The 22,161-nt window shown below is 42.2% G+C and overlaps 1 protein-coding gene across 7 annotated transcripts in view; it reads left to right on the top strand.

Moving 5' to 3' along the window:
- INPP4B (inositol polyphosphate-4-phosphatase type II B) overlaps positions 1-22,161 on the top strand; it is a 394,433-nt gene that overhangs the window by 194,370 nt on the left and 177,902 nt on the right. For all 7 annotated transcript variants that reach the window (XR_011364011.1, XM_069978640.1, XM_069978642.1 and 4 more), the window contains one exon: positions 18,081-18,160. Coding sequence is in view for 4 of the 7 variants with exons in the window: in XM_069978640.1 (XP_069834741.1) it covers positions 18,081-18,160 (80 nt within the window). In the remaining 3 variants the exon portion in view is untranslated. Of the gene's footprint in view, positions 1-18,080; positions 18,161-22,161 lie in introns of those variants that run through there.

Here is a 22,161-nt window from a genome sequence, read left to right as displayed (position 1 = left end):
TAAATGGAAATGAGTCTGTAATGGAGCATCAGGCAGATAACTCCAGTATATGGGATGCTGGTGACCCATAGAATTCTCAGTGTGCTGCATTATAGCGTCATATACCGCACAGGTTGTACAGTACCGAGCCATAATGCAGCCATGTACATGGGGTTGCATCCATCTTTGCTCATGCATCCTCTTATATTTTTATGCCTGGTAACCATTTGTCAAAGATTAGAGGAATAGTTATAATCCCCTTTAGGATTAGAGAAATATGGACGGATTCCAGAATGAAGCTATTGAGCCTATTGACAACTAAGTGACATATTGCAGATTCCGTCCATCATAGTGTGAGGTCTCCTTCTGCCCGGCGGGGACTATAGGAGCCAATATATTCCAGTGTAGAATAGAATCCTTCCTAGTTTTATAATCTGCGCTCTCCTGAAGTCAATTACAAACCCGCTTCAGATTTATTGCAATAAACTCAAAATTAAATTTATTACTCCAAAAATTTCCAGCAGTAACATCTGTTTTATGACCCCGGCCTCTTAATTACGTCTAACCTATCCGCAATGGCTTGATAGCGACTGACGGCTCTTTTATTATTCGTTTTTTGTCTTTTTTTTATCATTTGATAAGCAATTAATCGCATTACGAATGAAATCCTAAAAATGAGACTGTTACACGGCTGAGCGACTTCCCGAGTCTGCCGCCTAATATCGCTGTGCCAGGTGCCGGGAGACCTCGAAAGCGGAACCGAGAAAAACAAAATGTACATGAAGTGCCGTAGCGGCTGATAACCATCTACTCTGCCCGATTCTCTTTGGTTAATAGCTTGACTGACAGGTGTGATTAACCTTGCTAGAAAGAATTGCGGTAGTATCTTGATTTAGTCTCCATTTGGGTGAAGCAGGTGCGTATTTATCTCCTGGATAGAGGCGTCTATTATATCTACTGCAGATAACAATGCGCAGGAAGACAGGAGACCGTTAGACTGTAAACCCGTTGGCTACATTTCTTTTTGTATACGGTTTCCGTTTGCATCCTTAGGCCATGTTCAATTTTTTTTATTTTTTTTTTGCAGAAATCAATAGTACAGGCGATTTAAAGAAACTTTGTAATTGGGTTTATTAGCCAAAAATGCATATTTATCATGAAAAAGCAGTTTGAACCTCTCCCCCTGTCTTCATTGTTCTCTATGGAGAGGGGAGGGGTGGAGGGAGATGAGGCACCAAGACAGCACAACAAAGAGTTAATTTACAGCTATATCACTGGGCTATCTCCTCTGAAGTCAGCACTGACCTCACTGACCTTTGAATACCAGCTTTCATACAGTTCCCGCTGTGTAATCCTTTGTTCTCTGCTGGTGACTAATCTCCCCCCTCCCCTCTCCATAGGTTACACAGGGCCCGACTGATGTAAATGAGTCGGGATTTCCTTATAATAAGCAGTGAATGAGAGAGAGGAGGAAGTGTGTGTGTGTGTGTGGGGGGGGGGATCTGGGGAAAGTCTTTTTGAATGCAGATAATGGCAGATTTGCCTAATAAACACAATTACAAAGTTTCTTAAAATCGCCTGGACTATTGATTTCTGCAAAAAAAAATAATAATAATACGACAGTGACACTTCAAGCTCCATTTACTTCAATGAAACGGAATTTCAAGCCCCATTCAAGCCCCACCCAATCTGGAGACAAGAGTGGTGTAAAAGTGGCCATGTATTTGTAGCACTGGATAACCCCTTTAATCACCGTGGCCTATCGCATTAACCCCTATAGATTCCATGCAGCTGCACAGAAAAATCACATGCCTATTTTGTGCAGCCGCTATTCATTAAACAGCAGCCACACAAAATAGACTGTGCAGACAATGTAAAGTGCGTCTCCAGCTGTACTTTACATTGTCTGCAATGGCTAATTAGAGTGCGGGCACACCTGACTGTACACTCGATTGTGCCCCTATTCCAATTAAAAAGAAGTGATGGTAACCCAGCCGGTACTACGGTACCGGCCAGGTTAAACATCTCAGATAGCAACCATTCTGTGACACGGCCATGTCACAGAACGGCCGCTGATTTGCCATGTGTGATTATGGCCTTATGGTCCGTTTACACAGAGTGATTATCGTCCATTTATCGCATTTGAACAATAATCAACCTTTGTAAACACAGCTAACGATCAAGCGACCAGCGAGAAATCGTTCATCGTGGTCTTTCAACATGTCCTTAGATCATTGCTGGTCGCTCCCTGATAATTCGCAGATCGCTTCGTCTACACAGTCTTTCGCAGATTCACCCTAGTGTGTGAGATCACCTTAAGCGATCTTAAAACGATCGTAAAAACGATTTTTCAAACGATTTATCACTTTGTGTAAAAGCCAATCGGCATAAAAACCAAATCGTTGCTGCAAAATCATTAAACAATCGATTTGGCGACGTCTAAACGGACCGTTGTAAATATAAGAGTTGACTGACGGATCGGTTGTCATGTCTTCCAAAATTGTAGCAAGCGACAGGAAGGAAAATTGCACAAAGCTAAATGTTTTGACCCTGCAAAGTTGTCGATGCATACAGTAAAAGCAGTAAATGCATCGTTTTTTTGCAGCAAAGTTGTTGTCCCTTTTGCATTTTGGACTTTACACGTTTTGTTGGGATTGGACCATATTGTACATCATAGTTTTAGTGGCTTGCTGTTCTAGAACGTGCACCATATTTGATTGACATTGGAAAGCTTTTTAGTCTGCTCACCACTGTATTTGAATATCCCTGAGTACCCCATAGCAATAGCCTGTAGGCAATACCAATGGCAATATGCTGTAGGGGTTTATTAAAGGGGTAGTTCACCAAATAAAAAAAAACAAATCTTTCAAATCAACAGGTGCTAGAGAATTGTAATCTCCAGTCTTCCAGTACTTATTAGCTGCTGTATGTTCTGCGGGAAGTGGTGCATTCTTTCCAGTCTGACACAGTGCTCTCTACTGCCACCTCTGTCCATGTCCGGAACTGTCCAGAGCAGCAGCAAATCCCTATAGAAAACCTCTCCTGCTCTGGACAGTTCCTGACAAGGACAGTGGTGGCAGCAGAGAGCACTGTGTTAGACTGGAGAGAATACACCACTTCCTGCAGGACATACAGCAGCTGATAAGTATTGGAAGGCTTGAGAACATTTTTTCTTTTTTTTGAACTACCCCTTTAATTTCACAAGTATAGACTGAAGCTCTGGGTTCTAATGTAGAATCTATACGAAATCTCTTTGTGCCCGTACAGCGCTGTCTATTTCTTATATTCTCGCACAGATATCACACTCCGCACCCCTTGTACTCAAATTACCTCTCTATTCTGAAAATAGTAATTCACTTCAATTCATGGTCAGACCTTCCCAATCTCGCCTGTTTGTTCCGGCTTTCCGACCTCTCAGTCCTGTTGTGTTTCATACAACCCAGCGCGTCGCCTATCAAGACGTTAACGTGATTTATCGTTTCGCTCGGGCTTACGATGGCTTCCATCACTTGAAACAAAAGAGGAAGTGAAATGGAAAAACAAAAGAGTGTTTTTTATGTAAATTCGGTAAATGGCGGTCTGATGCCTCATTGTGTAGGTGTCCTTCCCGGATGATATTGTGCGCGCGTTCTCACCTGATGTCATTTCCATTGCGGTAATAGAGCAATCTGAGCACTTGCTTTTAAATCTGATGTAATGGTCAGAAAATGTTTAGGACAACGTGCTTTCCAATCATCGCGCCATTGTTTAGCATGATGATTATTTCCTTTGAGAGCCATGCAAATTATACAGTGCGCTCTCCGCTTTATTTTTTGTTTCACTTTTAGGTCAGGCCGACACCATTTGCTGTTTTTTAGTTTTTTTGGTGTTTTTTGCCGAAGCATTGATTGGAGACACATAGGAGGAGTGTAGAAGTTATTTCTACTTTTTCAAAATACATGAAAAGCTGCATGAAACACAATGTTTTTGAAAAGAAGAAAATGACGTCCATCATTTGTTAGTGCAGTGACGGCCGTTGGTCCATTATTCTAGATCAGGTGGACTGATCGCCCTTTGTCTTTAATCAAAAAAGTCCATTGAATTTAATAGTAAAAACGGTGAAAAAAGAAAAACTGTGTGTGACTAACTAAAAAAATAACGTCCGGTGTTTGCAAAAGACGTCCGAAAATAATTGTCAAGATCATTATTTTGACGTCTGTGCAGAAAACGTCCTTTATTTTATACACTGTGTGCATTTGACGTCCGTCATTCCATCGACTTTAATGCCTTGCACTGGAGTCAATTAAAGTGCGGCAGTAACGGACGTCTTTTCTATTTTTGTGACGTTGTGTGATTATAGCCCAGGGTATATGCACACACATTGCACTACACAGCCACACACAAAGATCTACTTTCTCTCTGATCTATACAGATTTGATGAGAAAACTCAAGGCACGAAATCAGAGGCGTAGACGAGCTGGATGGGCACTTAGTGGGTTACGGCACCATCTTACAAGATAGATCTGTAGTAGTAATAATGTTGTAGTAGTATTTGTCTGAATAAGAGCAAAAAGGTATTTAAATGTACATTATACCACAGCATATCTGTAGAGAAGGGTTTAAAGGAGAAGTCCCCAAAATTTTTTATTAAAGTATTGTATTGCCCCCCAAAATTATTCAAATGACCAATATACACTTATTACGGGAAATGCTTATAAAGAGCTTTTTTCCTGCATTTATTTCATTCCGCTGCGCATATGTGACCCGTCCCCTTTAACCCACCGCCACCCGCAGCCTCGGCCCTGAGCATAGATTACCTGCTCGGCGCTGCGGCATCACTGATTGGCAGATGAAGAGCAAGGGGAGTCGGGAGCCTCACACACAGCCGCGGTGCTGAGCTGGTAATGTATGCTCAGGGCTGGGGCTGCGGGGGGGTAAAGGGACCGGGTCACATACAGTATGCGCAGCGGAATGAAAATTCTGCTGCGGATATGTGACCCATAGAACTCCATTATCCACAGATCTGCAAATCCTCTGCGTGAAATCCGCTGTGGATCCGGTACGTGTGAAGCTACCCTATAAGCATTTCCCATAATAAGTGTATATTGGTGATTTGTATAACTTTTGGGGGGCGATACAATACTTTAATAAAAAATTTCGCCGGACTTCTCCTTTAATAGTTTAAATGCAGTCTATATGTGACTGCATTGGGTTTGTTTTTTGACAGTTGTCTGTGCCAACCAGCAGACTATTTTTTGTATTTACATCTGTGTGAGGGGATAACCTTGTTTGATAAACTATTTATTAAACATTTCTTTCAAGTACAATTCCTCCAGTACTTATCAGCTGCTGTATGTCCTGCAGGAAGTGGTTTATTCTCTCAGGTCTGACACAGTGCTCTCTGCTGCCACCTCTGTCCATGTCAGGAACTGTCCAGAGTAGCAGCAAATCCCCATAGAAAACCTCTCCTGCTTTCCAGATTGGAAAGAATACCAGAATACTTCCTGCAGGACATACAGCAGCTGATAAGGATTGGAAAACTTACGGTGTTTTTTTTTTTTGTTTGTTTGTTTTTTTGTTTTTTTTATATTGGTGAATTACAAATCTCTGGCGCCAGTTGATTTAAAAGGATTTTTTTTGTGTGAACGAACAACCCTTTTAACAGGTATTGGACAAAAAAAGAACTCAGTGGTAAAATTACGGCAGTTTTATACCCATTTTTAAACTGTTTTGTGCATTTGGCTTTGAAGCAATTTTCTAAACGGTTGTGGACTGGAAAAGCTATAACCAAAATAAAATAAAAAATAAATAAATAAAAATGCTGCACTATGTTTTTAGTCTATTTGTAGCCCAAATCTGCCAATATACGTCCATGCTCCTAAATTTACACTAATAAAAATTACGGTTGTAAAAGGAATGGCCAAGATTTATCAAGCTGTCACACAATGCTGAGTGTGAACATGGCCTGAGTGAGTACAAAGAAGCAAGATGAGAACTTCAGGGTCAACATTTCTGGTTAAGATCTAGACACAGTCTGGGCTTCCTCCGTCCCGGCCCTCCTCATCATTCTTCTATAATCAGGATCTCCTCGCCACCTTTCCTTCTGTATAGCGGTGCCCTCTTTGTCTTCAGAACCTTCCCATTTCCAGCTCTCTTCTCCGCCCGCTCTCTCTTGATACTTTTTATGTTTTTGTACAGTTTTACCTTCTCATCAGGCGGAACATGGTCAAACTAGCAGTAAGTGGAAAGCGCCATGAGAAGACGATTGAGAACATGGCAGAATGTTCATAGCAGTTTAAAAAATATGTACATTTTTCTTGTAGTCTTGGCAGCAGACAGATCTGAGATAGTTAAAGGGGTACTCTGGAGATTTAAAAAAAAAAATTGGTTTAAAATCAACTGGTGTCAGAAAGTTACAGGGATTTGTAAATTACTTCTGCAGGAAGTGATGTATTCTCTCCAGTGTGACACAGTGCTCTCTGCTGCCACCTCTGTCCATGTCAGGAACTGTCCAGAGCAGCAGCAAATCCCCATAGAAAACCTCTCCTGCTCTGGACAGTTCCTGACATGGAAATAAATGTTTATTTCAGTTTTTTCCCCCATGTCTGTAAAAGTATCAAAGTTATCCTGCACTGTAATGACCATAAAAATACCATTTTTATTTTTTATTTTTTAGAAATGGAAAAGGTGATCTAAAAGTTGCATATATCCAAAAATATTACCGATTGAAAAACGACAGCTCGTCCTGTTAAAAAATCAAACTACTTTTTTGCAATCCGTTTTTTTTTCACCCATTTTTACAAAACAAAAAAGGATGAAAAAAACGGATGGAAAAGTGGATGCATTTGTGCGCGTCCATTTTGATCCGTTTTTCCATTGACTTCCATTATAAAAAAAAAACTGAAAAACATCAAAACATCTGTTTTTTTATGTACACAAAAACGTAGCTGACCTTATTTTTGTGTGAAAAACAGATCAAAATGGATATGCACAAATGCATCCTTTTTTCACCTCTTTTGGGGGGCAAAAATGGATGATAAAAACGGATTGCAAAAACGCAGTGTGAAGAATTTAAAAAACAAAGTATACTGTCACTATCTCAACTATTTAAAGGGGTTATCTATGATAATATCCCCTTTCATTTTTTTTATTGTTTTATCAATTAATTTTTTAAAGGTAACAAAATATTGCAGAAGCTACATATTTGGTATCACCATAATCATACTGACCTGTTAAACATAGTGAACGTGATATTTGTATTTTACGTTAAAGCGTCACTGTCCTTAAAAATTTTTTTTGCAGAAATCAATAGTATAGGCGATTTTAAGAAACTTTGTAATTGGGTTTATTAGCCGAAAAATGCATTTTTAAATTTTACATGAAAAAGCAGTTTGAAGCTTTCTCCCGTATTCATGGTTTTCTATGGAGAGGGGAGGGGTTAATTTACAGCTACATCACCGGGCTATCTCCTCTGAAGTCAGCACTGACCTCTCTGACCTCTGAATATCTGCTTTCACACAGGTCCCACTCTGTAATCCTTTGTTCTCTGCTGGCAACTAATCTCCCTCCTCCACCCTCTCCTCTCTATAGGTTACACAGGGCCCGACTGATGTAAAAGAGTGGAGATTTCCTGATAATGAGCAGTGGATGAGAGAGGAGAGGGAGGGGGGGACCTGGGGAAAGTCTTTTTGAATGCAGATAATGGCAGATTTACCTAATAAACCCAATTACACAGTTACACTTTAAAAATTATTTGGTCTCTATTCTGACTGGGCATTAGAAAAGTTTGAAATGCCCTTTATATGAGGCTTTCAATATGGCAGAAGCAGCAGGTCATATATCTGACATTGTATATGGTTTTAGATGATGTGAGGGGGCTGATTCCACCTGTGTTATGCTGTTTGGTATAGTTTAGGGCCGTATAGATAGAAGTTTTTTTATAACTAGGTGAAGCAATTACCCCAGGAGCATACCTCTGCAGTAGCATTTATGACAAAAAGTAAACAGCTCGAATAAGCCTGATGCCTCCTCCTCCTCCTCCTCCTGTTAGGTTTTATTGCAACTTGCAGGTCATAACTTTTTATTGAACCCGCATAAAGCATTATTGAACTAGCCCGAGAATTACACAGCCTTCAAATATTTGTCAGCCAGACTCATAAATATTCAGAGATTTACAAGTCTACAACCATGAAAGGTGGAGTTTTTTCTTTATTGTTTATTTTTATTTTTTTATTTTTTTAAAGTAAGATGACACGGATTGGAAGCAAAGTAAAAAACAAAATTCTATTGCTTTACTATTTTTGTGGACTTGGTACTTACAGACGGGACAGATATATTGGAGGGAGAGGTATTGCCATTATTTAAATAGGGACATTTATGGAAGACATGCCAGACAAGTTTTAGTGTTGCAGAACTTTCAAAGTCACAGCCTATTATTAGGTCATTCTTAACCTCTTAAAGGGGTACTTTGGTGAAAATCTTTTTCTTTTAGATTAGCTGGTTTCAGAAAGTTATATAGATTTGTGATTTACTTCTATTTAAAAAATCTCCAGTATTTCCATACTTATCAGCTGCTGTATGTCCTGCAGGAAGTGGTGTATTCTCTCCAGGCTGACACAGTGCTCTCTGCTGCCACCTCTGCCCAGAGCAGCAGCAAATCCCCATAGACTTTGTGTTAGTGGTAAATTGTGCATTATACGCTTATTTGTGAACATAGATAAAAATTAGCTTTTTTGGGAATTTTAAATTCTTAATTTATTAATTTATAAACTTTATTAACCCTTTAGATGGTTTAAAGGAATAAAAAGCAAAGTTCAGGTGAAATTTGAAGATTTACATTTTTTTCAATTTTTATAGTTTTATTTCATTATTTTCCTATAACAACAACATGAACATGAAAAAAAATATACTAACATAAAAACTCAACTTTATGTTATTACCCTGATTCTGCGCTTGTAACATCCCATGTGACCTTGCACACCATATTATACTTGCAAAGGACTCGAGGTGCAAAAACATAACATAAAGACTACACTCCTCAAGGAATTTATTTAGGGGCGTGGAGTACTTTCGACCCCATAGTGCCCCTTGCCTTGGTTGCGCCGCCCCTGGGTCCTGTTCAAAGCAGCCATCTGTCATCTTCTGCTAGACATTGGGTACGTCATGTACCCTTCTCTTCCAGCTGCAACATTGTGGCCCAGCTGAGCGCTTTCCCGCTGAGCCAGTCAGTGACTGGGGCGGTGTCACTGATTGGCTGAGCAGGCAGTCACTGAGTCGGGGACATGGCCTTGCAGCTGCAGGACCCTGTCTACTGTGAACGGGAGCGGAGGGCGGTGCTTAGAGGCACAAGGTGGGGGGGGGGGGGGTTATTATTTTCTCACTGATTTTAATGTTCATGGGACTTCTCCTTAAATCATAAGAAGCTTGGAATGCTGCCTTTGTTTCTACAAACCATACATATATATATATATATATAATCAGGGGCGTAGCTAGGATTCACGGGGGCCCCATAGCAAAAAAATGTAAGGGACCCCCCTCCCCTACGCACAACACAAAGCATTGCATGTGTATATGTATATGTAATATACATTTTTGCTTTATTGCTGGTGCACTGATAAGCCCTGACCTCTGCACGCACATTTTTCTTTTCTACTTGATTGCGTAGCTGGAGGAGGTCAGAGGTTAGCAAAGCAGTCAAGCAGTTAACCCTTTTTTGTGTTGCAGCATGTAAGTAAACATTGGATCACTTACACACTGCAGTACATAAGGGGTTGAGCAGATGGATACACGCTCTTACCTTCTCCCCTGGGCCCCCCTTTAGCACGGGCCCCATAACAACTGCCTACCCTGCCTCTATGGTAGCTACGCCACTGTTAATTCACCTGTTTAGGTGTTTGTTGGATTTCGGCATTCATATGGAAGGGTAACCTTTGCACGCCTACTATACACCTTGTATTCCTAGTATACTTACACCTCAGTCCGGATAACAGCCTTAGTGCTACAGAGCCGACTTCAATCCATTTCCCTTATTCTGAATTTGTGCTTGTTATTTTATAAAGTGCTCGGCGCCCGCTACTTGCATCCCCACTCAGAACTGTTATAGTTTATCAATATTCATATGGAGATAAATGGGCTCTTACAGATACTTCCCATCCAGGCTCGCTCCTGGAAGATATATTGACAAAACTGCAGTTTTGCTTGAATTTATGAAAAGCCGCACTAATACATGTGAATGTAGCTTCCATAGAGATCCAATGATTCTGCTGTTAGAAGTCTTAGCTAATATGTGTGGTATGGAGGGTATAACTCAGCGCTATTCCATGAATGTCATCACAACATTCTGCAGCCGCCACCTCCTGTCACCGCCAGGTTACTTACATTGAATCACTGCTTACTAACACTAGTCAGATGGATCAACCTCTAAAGTGCATTTTTCCTCTTCTTTTATCACATGAACATTTGCTTTTCTATTTAAACTGTTGAAGCTCAGAAATGTCTGAACTGAATTGAAATAAAAATGAGGGCAAGCATATGGCAATACAGCATACATGAGCCTTTGATATGGTTTAGTCTTTATGTCAGCTACTACGCGTCCATTAGAGGTTGTCCTCCAACCTTTTACAAAAAGTTTATGGCATATAAATCTACACTATTATCAGTGGCATAGTCACCATGGAGGCTGACCATGCAGCTGCTCTGGGGCCTGTGGGACCTTAGCAAAGCATGCGGTTTACCTCCATGGTACTATGGTACTAGCTTCTATCCTCCACTCCGCCTCCTCCCCCCAGAAAGAGACAGTGTTTCTGGGCAGCTACCAGCAGCACCTCGATTGGTACGATCCCCCAACTCCTTCCTCACAGCCACAAGAGGGACACCCCACCCTCCCCTTCAGTGCACATGCTCACATGACCGGCATTTCCTTCTCCCATATCTCCAGCATGCCAGTGACGTCACTCGTGCGCTGGGGATCTGAGAGAGAGGAATGCCAAATAACTGCTCTGGGTCAAGTGAGTATTGGGGGGCTTGTGCAAGATTTATAGGGTCCCATACAGTTTCTTTTTATGGGGCCCCGTGAATCATAGCTACACCCCTGACTATTATGCAGTTACTTTATTACTAGGTTCCTCTTCTGTGTCTGCTTCTACTGTAATATTGGTATTTTACTTAGGAACTAAGAAAGTCAGGATGTGCCAGCTAGACAAAACACCCAGAGCATGGAATCATGGACAGGCCAACTTAAAAACAATAACATAACAAAATATAAAACATAAAAAGAAAAAAATTATATTTACTATTAAATGGTCACTTTAGTTTAAAACAAAACCCCCCTTCCCCTTCAAAAAGGAAAAAAAAAAGGAGCTTTTGGCAGCAAGGTAAATAACTTTCTTCAAACTGCTGGCCATTACCTGTTGCTAGGGGAATTCTGTCTCTGCCAGCAAAGAGACCAAGACATAATGCATGGAGAAGGGCAGTGCATAGTTGGTGCAAGTTGCTCCCCAGTATTTTACCCAGAGAATCAAAACTCAGCCAGCAGGACTACTCTGACCTCCGTACAATGCATAAGGAGCGACTCAAAGCCCTTTCTTATAGAACTGTAAGTCATTCTTTGCCCTTTTTCCCCCACAAATAGACTGCCACTCTCCTGTAATCCTCCCCTGTCATCACCATCATCTGCTCGACACCTCAGCTCCTGTTACTGGTAATTCTCTCTCTGCTGGTATTTCATATACATTAGAGGCCATATTTCGGGGGGTTGATGTCTTACTGTATCTGGCACTGACATAGTGATGATAATGACTACTGAATGATGGCCGGCAGAGGAGAGAGGAGGATTACAGGCCGGGAATGGGGCACTCACAGGAGGGGTAAATAGGGTTTTGTACTGCATGCAAAGTGTGGCCACAGAAAGTCCAGGAAGCGTAGTACTGGCAAACTGTGGGCAAAAATCCGCAGCACTCCAACATATGGTGAGAAAATTTATTCCATCAACATAGGTACAGAAATTTAGCAACGTTTCAACTCTCTCTCAGAGTCATTCTCTGGCAAACTGGAAATGTGATGAACGCGCCCCATAATTCTCTAAGGACTGCAAGGGGTGGTGAACTGTGAATAAGGTACAAGAAAAGACTGACAACAGTCCAGTTTCAGGAACACAGTTGTCAGCCCTCCCAATGGTACAAGGGGCACACTGAGCACTGCGGGATTCCGCAGTGGAAATACGAAAAGGGGCCACCCTATTTCCCTATTTATGTTCCAATACTCGCAACCGAGTGGGACTTTAGGGGCTATGTATCAGGGTGGTGTGGTGCTCTCCCCATCGTGGAGGCACCCTGTGGCAACAGGCTAGAAATATCTGGCTATCCCGTGTTTTGAGACTCGCAACCGGACTCCACGGACTCTTGTTTTGCATATTTAAATTTTTGGGGGCATCAGTGGAGACTCTTAATTGAGTTCTTCATTGGAATTTTTTCACAAAGACATGTATGGAATGAATAGTCTCCAGGAGGGGGGATGGTTCAGCATATATTTTACTTAACCGGATAACCCCTTTAAGAATCCCTATTGGCTCCCATCTGTACTGTGTCCCTTCTGGCTCTGGAGAAAGCACTTTAGTCTATGAATAGAATGTTTATATTCTGCATTATCATAACTTTTATCAATTTACTGTACATGATCTAACCTTTGTAATGCAAACGGCCCAGCATTGGCACTGAGATGCCGTAAAACAAGGCAATAATGACAATCCTCCTCCTTTACAGAATCACTCAAAATAGGGCGGCAATAGCGTTTGGACCCTCGATAAGTATCTCTTCTCTACTTATCTCACTATGACCTGCGATTCTTCCTTTGAGAACTATTCACAAAATAGCACTCATTTTTCCCACTTTGCTGCTTTGTACTTGAAATACCATTAACTAGTTGTAAGAGCCATCATCATTTAGTGAATAGCCCCCATAATACTTGTGCTAATAGCAGCTTGAGGTAGTAGAGTAATGTCATGAGACTTCCTAAGATGTAATAATTACCCGCTGCAATTCAGAACCAGCAGCTAAGTGAAGGATTTCTGCTCAAAAACTAGAGACAATTAAAGTCTCCGCTTACGTTGCTCACTTACGTGGTTGTAAATGTTCTTTGTTAGGTTACATGTACATCATACTATATGGAATGAGTAGGGTGTAGATTTGTGTATGATTGCTGTGCTATAAGAACGTATTCCTTTGTTTCAGAAATCTGGGAAATTTTTCAAAATTTTGAGAAAATGCTGACATTTAGGTACCAAGAACATGGTTTTTCTGAAAATTCTATGTAAATGAATGAAACCATTGCAGAATTTCAGCATTAAATTTACCATGTGCGATTATAGCAGCACGTATTGCATTGCATTTTTTTTTTTTGTTTTTCAATTGTGTTTTTTTTCCTCTCCTCTCGGTGTTTTTGAGGCTTTGTGGCAGTTTTGTCAAAACACAGCATGCTGAGGGGGGGGGGGGGGTTATTTTGCAAACTGTCATTTTTTCTTCAATAAGCTTCAATGGGATTGTTCTGGTTGTCTCAAAAATGGTGTTTGTTTTTTTGTTTTTTGTTTTTTTAGTTTCCGGGCGTTTAGGTCACCTTTTGTTGTCCAGCCACTAGGTCGTGTGATGGCAGAGGAAAAAAGTTTCAACACACCAAAAAATTCTAAACCGCAAACAAGATCATTCACACATAAAATCCAAACCGCTAGAAAAAAAATTCCAGAAAAAACACAAAAACATAAAAAAAAGCTATGTGCCACATTCACGTTTTTTTGGGGAGCCTAAAAAACGCCAAACAAAAATTGTGTGTGAGGAGACCTTAAAGAGGATGTATCATCAGGTACACTCTCTTTAAAATCACACATGAATTGAGCGGCGCCGACACGGGGAAGCAGGTGCCGCTGTCCTTTTTTAAACATTGATTCTAATGGGGCCGCGTTATGGAGGGGCGGGGTTTCCTCCCACTGGGGGCGGGCCGGCCCACCTCCAGTGCTTCACCGCCGACCCGGTAACCATGAATAGAACAGTGCCGTACGCGGAAACCGAGTGACGGTTCAAAAAAAGGACTGTGGCACTGGCTTCCCGATGCCGGCGCCGTTCAATTCATGTGTGATTTTAAAGAGAGTGTACCTGATGGTACATTCTCTTTAAAAGACATTGATTTCTGTATACCAATAATATTAAAGGGGTACTCCAGCGGGGGGGGGGCACTTTTGTGCTGGGACCGGGGAGGAAGTGGCCTAGGGAAAAGATGTCCACTCACCCCCCCTAATCCAGCGGCGGGTCCCGCATCGCAGCGCTCCGGTGCCCGGCCGCTTCCGGGTGTCTGACGCGGGCCCGAGACGTGATGTCTCAGGTCCACTCAGCCACTCAGTAAAGGAGACGGGATCCTTTTCAAGTCCGCTCAGATCCCGCCTCCTTCACTGAGTGGCTAAGCGGACCTGAGACGTCACAACCCGCCGCTGGAGTACCCCTTTTAACCTCCCTGCAAATGAACCACAAATCTAAAACAATAAAAGACAGTCAGGGAAGGCTCAATTTTGCTGAACCCGCACTCACCCAGCTGGGTCACACATGGCATTTGGTTAGTACTTTTAGCCAAAACCAGGAGTGGGTCCAAAACACAGAAAAAGGTGCAAATCTTTTAATTTTTTTATATGTTGGTTCCACTGTTTGTTTTGGCTACAAATACAGTTGACTCTCCAGTTACAATATGGGTTGGTTGCAGGACGACCATTGTAAGTCGAAGACAAAAACTCTACGGTAAACAAGTACTTGGTTCTAAAGCTTCCTTAAAGGGGAACTCCACATAAGGAAAACTGTTTTTCTATTAAAAGTACAATAAAATAGATGTGTCTATATAATGTATTATCATATATGTACGGTTCTGTTACACTGGTAGCTGTTTGACATCCAGGAAGTGAAGAAAAATGGCCCCTGTGCCATTGGGTTAAAACACAAAGAGAAGTTGACCAAAGCCGCTATTTTTTATGTGGTTCTCATACATCAAAGGGGCACTCCAACGAAAACCTTTTTCTTTCAAATCAACTGGTTTCAGAAAGTTATATTGATTTGTAATTTAATTCTGTTTAAAAATGTCAAGTCTTACAGTACTTATCAGCTGCTGTATGTCCTGCAGGAAGTGGTGTTTTCTCTCCAATCTGACACATTTCTCTCTGCTGCCGCCTCTGTCCATGTCAGGAACTGTCCAGAGCAGCAGCAAATCCCCATAGAAAACCTCTCCTGCTCTGGACAGTTCCTGACATGGACAGAGGTGGCAGCAGAGAGCAGTGTGTCAGACTGGAAAGAGTACACCACTTCCTGCAGGACATACAGCAGCTGATAAGTGCTGTAAGACTTAAAATTTTTAAATAGAAGTTAATTATAAATCTATACAACTTTCTGAAACCAGTTTATTTGAAAGAAAAAGATTTTTGCGGGAGTACCCCTTTAATATACACTATATTAAAAGGGTTTAGGGGAAAAAACTGTTCTACTGTTCTGCAACCACACTACACAGTGAGTGCGGCTAGAAGCTTACCAGCAGCTCAGCTCCTACTCCAGGGTATTTATGTGAATAGAAGCCAAACTACCTTTATGTGGCGCCACCACTACACAATCAATGGGGCTGACTGCTTCTGGCCCTGACACCCCACCGGTCAGCATTTAAAGGAGACCTGTCACCCCCGTGCCGGGGTGACAGGCTCCCGACCCCCGTTAGAGCCCCCTATACTCATGTGATCCCGCCGGGTCCCGCTTCCTCAGCCGGTCGGGTCACGAAGATATCAGCGCCCGAAGCCCGGCGCACGCGCTGACAGCAGAGTCAGACGCCCATAGAGAATGAATGGGGAGTCCGATGCTCCGTCATTCTCTATGGGCATCGGACTCTCCTGTCAGCGCGCGCCGGGCTTCGGGCGCTCATATCTCCGTGACCCGACTGGCTCAGGAAGCGGGACACGGCGGGATCACGTGAGTATAGGGGGCTCTAATGGGGGGTCGGGAGCCTGACAGGTCCTCTTTAATGTCTTATCCAGAAAAACATGGCCACTTTATTTCAGAAACCGCAGCACTCTTGTCCTCAGTTTAGGAGTAAGTATTGCATCTCAGTTCCATTAAAGTCAATGGAGCTGAATTGTAATACCACACACAAACTGGATGACAGGGGTGGTGCTGTTTTTGAAGGAAAGTAGCTGTGCTTTTTCTACTACTGTATCACTCCTTTAAGCTTCATATCCCTGTGATGTTACTATAGGGAAAGTAACTGCTTGCTTATTGTTCCCCACAGATTGTTAAAGCTGATGAATTCACTAGGGGGAAATTTATCCAGTCTGAGGTTTTTACACGCTGGACTTGATGTATAAATACACCACTTTTATTCCCCTGATTTATTAAGCACGTGCTCTCAATAAATCGCATAGGGAAGCTGGCTTTGTGCCATGCATTTTAAATTTACACTAGCTTTGAGCTGACTTAGATTTGAGCTTCATTTATGTTATGTTCCGAGTCATGTCATGATAAACTGATTTAATGAGAAATAGCTAAACTTAAAGTGTAACTGGCATGTAAATGAAGAAACTTTGTAATAGGTTTTATTAAGCTAAAGAGTTTCCTTCTGTAGTCAAAAAGCTGTTTTCCTACCTCCCCCCTCACTTTAGAAGAAGCAGGATTTCTGTGTCCATTATGCTCTATGGTGAGGGGAGGGGCCGAGGGGCATGAGTGAGCACAGAGAGGAGAAAAGGCAGCCCTGCACAGCACATTATCCTGCAATCTTCTCTCACCAAGCTCCTGGATAAGCACTGGCCTTTCTGACCTGTGAATCCAGTGTTTTATGTGCCCAGATAATCTCCAAACTGTACAGCTACTTCTCTGCTCTCCCTGCTCACTAATCCCCCTTGGCCCCTTCCCACCCATAGGTTATAATGGATTCAGCAAATCCCTCTTCACTTTGCTCCTCTGTAATGAAGATGACTTTGCCTGATAATGCACATATAAGAACTGATGGGGGAGTCTGGGGGTTTTTGAGTACAGAAAGAGGTTTTTTTGTCTAATAAAACTAATTACAGAGTTTCTTAAAATCGCTTATACTACTGACTTCTGCAAAAAATAAAAATAAAAATTAAATGACAGTTACACTTTATTAGAAATAAGGAAAGTGTGGACACATCTGACTGGGCATGTGTATATGTGCGCGCATTCGCGACCGCTTGTGTATACATGGGTGACCTTGCCTGGCAATAAATAACAATGATTCCCCATTTACAGAGTGTATACTGTATATAGAAGAATAGAAGTCATCTTAATTCAAACATTTTCTCTATTCTGCATGATTTTTCAGTCGTAAATTCTGCTGGCGAAGTAAATGATGTTGCCATAGCGACATCAATGGTAACATTATTTTGTTTAGCCTTTGTATAAATATAAAGCAGAGTCTATTGATGTATTTAACGTAAAGACCGGAGGCGACGGTCTGAATCCACTCTGCCGTGCATCCCCACCGTTCGCTATAAGATCCGGGGCTGCTCCCGGCCCACGGGGAACATCTCGTATAGCGGGAGCCTGTGTACGCTGTATACCATTATAACCTATGACAGCGATATTTATAAGGAATTTAAGTAACAAAAGTGACAGAAGAAGCATGCGGGCTCATTTGTTCCGTTGTCATCTAAATATTACAGCGTTTGTTGCTAAGCAACAGTACAAACAAAAAGGCGTAAAAAAATATCATTAGGCAGTCTGAAGTGTTTTCTAATGAATGTCGAATATCTACAAAGGAAAAACTAGTCTGCGACTAAACACTACAATGAATAGCAGTAGTTACGATCACTCCAGTCCGGTGACCTTGCGGGGCAGGTCAGATGGTATGAATATCATCAGGAGACGGATGATAGGATAAGAACGTGCGTCCACCATTCTTCCATCTCTTCTGTTTGTATACTGTGGCTTGTACATATAGCTAGTTCACCTTCAGTAATAAGAGCCATCACATTCTCATCTGCGGGGAAGTAGGTCATCTTTGTAGTGTACACTCGCCAGTTCAAAAAAAAAAAAAAAAAAAAAAAGTAATGTCATTCCGGAGTTAATCAAAGATTTCTTTCTCCTTTTCATCTCTAGAAGAGTTTCCTGGGCTGCAGCACGTTTAAAGTGAAGGATCTGGTCAAAGCGAAGGAGCAGCCATTGTCTCTCAATCTCAAGTAGGTTCTTTACCTTCTTTACAGATCCATTTGAAGTGCATCTATATTAATGGGTGCTGGTCTCACCTCCCTATGCTACTACATTGTGTTCATAACTGGAGTACGAGACGCTTTTTTTTTTTCTTCTAAGAAAGTGCAAGTTTCATTTAAAATATTTTTTGCAAAAATCAATAGTACAAGTGATTTTAGGAAACTCTGTATTAGGTTTTATTTGGCAAAAAAAAGCCTCTTTCTGTACTCAAAAAGCTTCACCACCCCATCCCCACCCCCGACTTACCTGTACATTATCAGGCAAAGTCGTCTTCATTACAGAGGAACAAAGTGAAGATGGGTTTGTTGAGTCTATTATAACCTATGGAGGGGGGGAAGGGCCAAAGGGGATGAGTGAGCAGGGAGAGCAGACAAGCACCCCGTGTAGTTTGGAGACTGTCTAGGGACCTAATGCCTGAATTTACAGGAAACTTGGTAAGGTAAGATTGCAGAATGTGGTGCTGTGCTGGCTCCTATGCAGGGGCTGTTTCTCTCCTCTCCGTGCTCAATCACCTTCCTCGACCCCTCCCCCTATATAGACCATAATGACCACAGAAATCCTGCATTTTTTGAAGTGAGGGGGGAGGTAGGTAAACAGCTTTTTGAATACAGGAAACTCCTTTGCCCATTGAAGCCTATTGAAAACCTTTTCCTCCCCAGAGTACCCCTTTAAAGACACATTATATTAGAAAGCCAGACCTGCTCGGTGAACGAGTGCCGATCTCGGAGATTAGTGCTCGTATACTCAGCATATTACACGGCTCTATAAATTACTGGATTGATGTGGCCCTTTGCTTTAATGACCTCATCTGCCAATAAACCCTAGTAGCCCTAGTAGACATGGGGGCAATATCAGCTTATTATAGCCCATAATCTTCCTGTGTAATAGATCCTTTATATAGATACTGTACAGCAGACGGGGGGGGGGGGGGCATAGCAGATAATAGATGGCTCCAATCCTAAACGAGAAGTGGAGCAGACGCTATAAGTCTGGAGCCCTGCTGTGACCCCCAGTCCTGACCTCCGCACTTGTATGGGCACAGAGCAATGCTCACTACATATACAGCAGACAGCGATCAGCGAAATCAGCGCTAGTTTGCGGGGCCTTTACACAGCATGACAAAATGAGCGGCCAGGCTGCACAAAGGATCCGTGTATCATTCGTGCAACCATGGAAACCGACATCACAGTTATGCATATATCCATGCTTTCAGTTTCTAGATCACAAGCAGCGGTGCATACTTACCATCCCCATACTTGTTATCTGGCATCTGGCTCTCCAGTCCTCTGGCCACCGACTGTATCTTCTGGCCCAACCTCTTCTGGCTATCAATCATTCTAGAGGAGGTGGCGGCCAGAGAACTGGAGAAGAGGATACTAGATTATAAGTAGCGTGGTTGGTAAGTATACACTGCTTGTCATCTGGAAAGTGACAGGACTGATATATACATATTCCAAACCCTGATATATACATCATATCTGTGCTGTCCATTTCCCTTTATCATTATCGGTTGCACATAACCCTGTTTACACAGGAACATGTGTAGCCGATAACGATAAATTTTCAAGCCCGCTCTAAAGACACAATGAGCCGAGGCTTGCCCAGTGATCACTGTCACTTTTGCACAGTGTAGCACTCCTGGCCGATAATACTGCAGGTGATTGAGGGTCTATAGGAGTAAAAGCTGATGGATTTGTGAGTCCGTCCTCCCCGCTCTGGATGACACATTATAGCGGCACTCTCCAACACAATTATTTTCGGTGTCATATTCCCTAAAATAATGAAGGTAGGTTTCTTTTTTGGAGAAAGCAATCACTTTTTGGTGCCATAAAACTAATATAGCTGTATGTGGCAGAACTGCGATCCTCCATTATCAGCGATTGAGCAATTTGTGCGCCAGCTTCACCAATGCAATGGATTCTGGGATGGCAGAGTAGAAGGATTACAGAAAGATTTAAAAAAATAAAAGAGACTTGTATCTTGTAAAAGCTGCGTTTTAGTCAACTCCTATCACACTGGTGTTTCTACTTCTAGCATTTAGGTAAAAATTGATAATATATATAATATAGTGATAGTAAACCAGTCTCTTGGCCCAGGATACTTATGGGGAGGATGGGTGAGATAATACGGGTCAAACTTCTGTTTCGGATCACTTTTAGCAGCTGGACATTGGCTCCATTTTACTTTGTGCCGTATGGAAATTTCCGATGCAGATCCCAATCGCACCTGGCCAATTGACAGATCAGTTTTTGAGGCAGAATCAGTTCATAGAAGTCAATGGGAGTTTTCAGCTCTGCTCCAAAATCTGCTTCAATTCCGCTTAGTTTTAGCCTAGAGCAGAATAAGGATTTCAGCAAGGAGATTTTCCTCTTCAGTTTATTCCATGTGCAAATACCCTTAGGTCTTCCTCAGTTCTAAGCTGGTTCATAGCTATAGAGGCAAACAATGGTCTGTTTATGAGCAGAATATGGCTGAATATCGGAGTTGTATTGTATTCGGTAGGGATTTGTAACTAGTACAGTATACAGTATGTAGGGGTGTCCTATGTCCTGTTTCAGGATGTACATTCTATTGAATTTATTCACTGGCCATTACTCCTTCAGATCAAAAGTCTATATAGATAAGAACCAATACTGTTCACAGTTTGTTTATTACTGTAAACAGATTGTTTATTAGCCATGTGTCCAATGAGGTACATGTGGTTTAATCAGGGTCGAAGCCAGCACTGGGCTTACCCGGGCAAGTGCAGGGGCCACAGCACCTCTAGGGGCCCAGAGAAGGATAGGGGCCCTGTGCTCTAATGGACAGCCAGATCCCTGTAGTGCAGGGCGAGGGGCTGAACATTAGAAGACACAGGAGATGGAGCAGGACCTGCACAGAGAGAGAAAAAGGTGAAGGACCTGATCACATGACCTGAAGGTCCTCAACCTTACAGTGTAGAGAGCAGCAGAGGGCAAAGACTGAGCTGTAAGAGCTGTGTGTAAGTGTCTGAGTGTGTCTGTGTCAGTCATTAATTGTGTGACCGAGTCAGTGTCAGTCAGTCAGTGCCTGTGTCAATAATGTGTTTGTGTATGTTAATGGTGACTTAAAGAGTCACTGTCGTAAATTTTTTTTGCACAAAACAATACTCTAGGCGATTTTAAGAAACTTTGTAATCGGGTTTATTAGGCAAATCTGCCATTATCTGCATGTAAAAAGCCTTTTCCCAGGCCCCCCCTCCTCTCCTTTCTGTCATCCACTGCTCAGAATCAGGAAATCTCAACAGTCTGATCTGTCTGTTCTATGAAGAGGAGAGGGGGGAGGAGCGAGATTATCGGGCAGCTGAGAGCCGAGAACAAAGGATAACACAGCGGGGGAGCTATTCAGAGGTCAGAGAGGTCAGTGGTGACTGTCAGAGGAGAGAGCCCCTGATGTGAATGTAAATTAACTCTTTGTCCTGTTTTGCTGCCTCTACTTTCTCTCTCCATAGGAAAACCATAAAGACGGGGAGAGCGTCAAACTGCTTTTTCATGATAAAAATACATTTTTCGGCTAATAAAACCAATTACAAAGTTTCTTAAAATCACCTGTACTAAACATTTTAACAACAGTGACACTTTAAGTGATTGTGCATAGTGTGTGGATGATGAGTGCATACAGTGGCGTAGCTACCATAGAGGCAGGGTAGGCACCTGCTATGGGGCCCAGTGCAGCAGGGGGGCCCTGGGGAGAAGGTAAGAGCTGCCCTGTGTCCTTCTTCCTAACCCCTTATGTAATGCAGCGTGTAAGTGACCCAATGTTTACTTAAATGCTGCAGCACAAAAATAGGGTTAACAGGCAGAAGACAAAGAGATCTCTGCTTCACTGCACTGATAACCTCTGTTCTACAGCTGCTTCAATCAAGTAAGAAAATGTGCAGAGGTCAGGGGTTATCAGTGCATCGGCAGTAAAGCAGATACCTCCTTGTCTTCTGAACTTTGGGTCACTTACA

Source organism: Dendropsophus ebraccatus, chromosome 7 (assembly GCF_027789765.1).
Source record: "Dendropsophus ebraccatus isolate aDenEbr1 chromosome 7, aDenEbr1.pat, whole genome shotgun sequence".
NCBI lineage: Eukaryota > Metazoa > Chordata > Amphibia > Anura > Hylidae > Dendropsophus > Dendropsophus ebraccatus.
The sequence above is the reverse complement of the archived record's forward strand: the minus strand, read 5'-3'. Positions and strand labels throughout refer to the sequence as shown.